Source organism: Apaloderma vittatum, unplaced genomic scaffold (assembly GCF_000703405.1).
Source record: "Apaloderma vittatum isolate BGI_N311 unplaced genomic scaffold, ASM70340v1 scaffold26683, whole genome shotgun sequence".
NCBI lineage: Eukaryota > Metazoa > Chordata > Aves > Trogoniformes > Trogonidae > Apaloderma > Apaloderma vittatum.
The window spans coordinates 5,603-6,892 of NW_009709034.1; the positions used below are offsets into that span (position 1 = coordinate 5,603).

The following is a 1,290-nucleotide window of genomic DNA, read 5'->3' on the forward strand; positions in this document are numbered from 1 at the left end:
CCCCGGCCTGTCTGGCCACACCTGCCAGAGAGAAGTTCTTGGGGTTCTGTCGGATGCGGAAGGTGAGCGCAGGACCCACGACGCTGCCAGGGACAGGGGGACACAGGGTGAAACCGGGAAGCACAGCCCCCCTCATCCTCACCATAGCTTGGCCCCTCCCTGGCCCCCCAACATGGGGTGGCTGCACATGGCCAGAGCTGTCACAGCAGTACGCCATGGCCGCGCTGCCCTCACCTGATGTTGATGAAGCTGGCTGTGGAGAGGTGGAGGTGCTTGGCGAGGAGCTCCAGCAGCTGCACGCCAGCAGCCAGCCCCAGGGGCCTGCAGAGACAGTGGCAGGGTGAGGAGTGGGCACTGGGGGTGAGGGGAGAGCCCACACTCCCCGTGGCTGGGGAAGAGAGACTGGTAGGCTTAGGGAGTCCTACACATGCAGCGAGAGTTGCAGGGTGTCAGGGCGGGCAGGAGGTAAGAGCACGGGGATGTGTGGTGATGGGGCTGAGGTGACCCCCTGTTGAGCGTGAGCATGCACAGAAGCAGTTGTGCAGACACACTTGGCTGACCCTGTCCCAGCCTCCCGTCCTGCAGCAAGTTCTGGCCTTCGTGTGGGCTGAGAGAGGAAGGTTTGGGGTGGGACAAAGACTGTGGGTGGAAAGGGGATGGGGGAGCTTATCCCACCAGAGACCTCACCCTACCAGAGACCCAAACAGGCTCAGCTGAACATGTGGACAGCTGGTGCGTGTGAGGGGGATGCAGACTGTCCACACATGCACCCTCTCACCCAACCCGTCTCTCACTTCTGGTCTGTGATGATGTAGCCATACTCGTCCGGTGGCCGCGTGCCCTGCTGCGCTCCACCATTTTTTGCTTCTGTGTAGCTCTTCTTCTCCACCACGATCGGCTTCCCTGAGCTGAGCACGTCCCCACCCTGTGCTCGCTGTGGCTCAGCCCGGGGGGCTGGCGAGGATGTTGCCCTGCCCCTCAACCCATCCCCTGTGGAGCTGCTGGCTGGGATTCTGGGGGGCGGCACTGTGGTGGAAGGGGGCACTGGCTCCTCTCCGTGCTGCATGTCCCCCTCTGTCACCTGGGAAGAGGGAAAGGGAGGAGCTGGGACCTCTGAGGAGACCCTTGGGGGTTGCCCTCCACCTCCCACACACATCCTACCTGTGGTGTGGCAACTCCTCCAGCACCACTCTGCTGCAGACCCACTCGTTTTGCTGTGGGCACTTCAGGGCCAGCAACACCTGGGAAGGGGAGACAGAGGTTGTGAGGCACCTGCTAGGAGAGGCAACA

At 62.8% G+C, this 1,290-nt stretch overlaps 1 protein-coding gene across 1 annotated transcript in view; it reads right to left on the reverse strand.

Annotated features, from left to right (window-relative positions):
* Window positions 1-1,290, reverse strand: part of PTPRN (protein tyrosine phosphatase, receptor type, N) — a gene marked incomplete at its 3' end in the record, with an annotated part of 8,737 nt that overhangs the window by 5,566 nt on the left and 1,881 nt on the right. Inside the window, exons 5-8 of the mRNA XM_009866782.1 lie at window positions 1,162-1,241; window positions 795-1,013; window positions 235-321; window positions 1-83 (exon numbers count right to left, since the gene is read on the reverse strand). The exon at window positions 1-83 is cut by the window's left edge and continues 3 nt beyond it. Coding sequence (XP_009865084.1) covers window positions 1-83; window positions 235-321; window positions 795-1,013; window positions 1,162-1,241 — 469 coding nt within the window. The remainder of the gene's footprint in view (window positions 84-234; window positions 322-794; window positions 1,014-1,161; window positions 1,242-1,290) is intronic.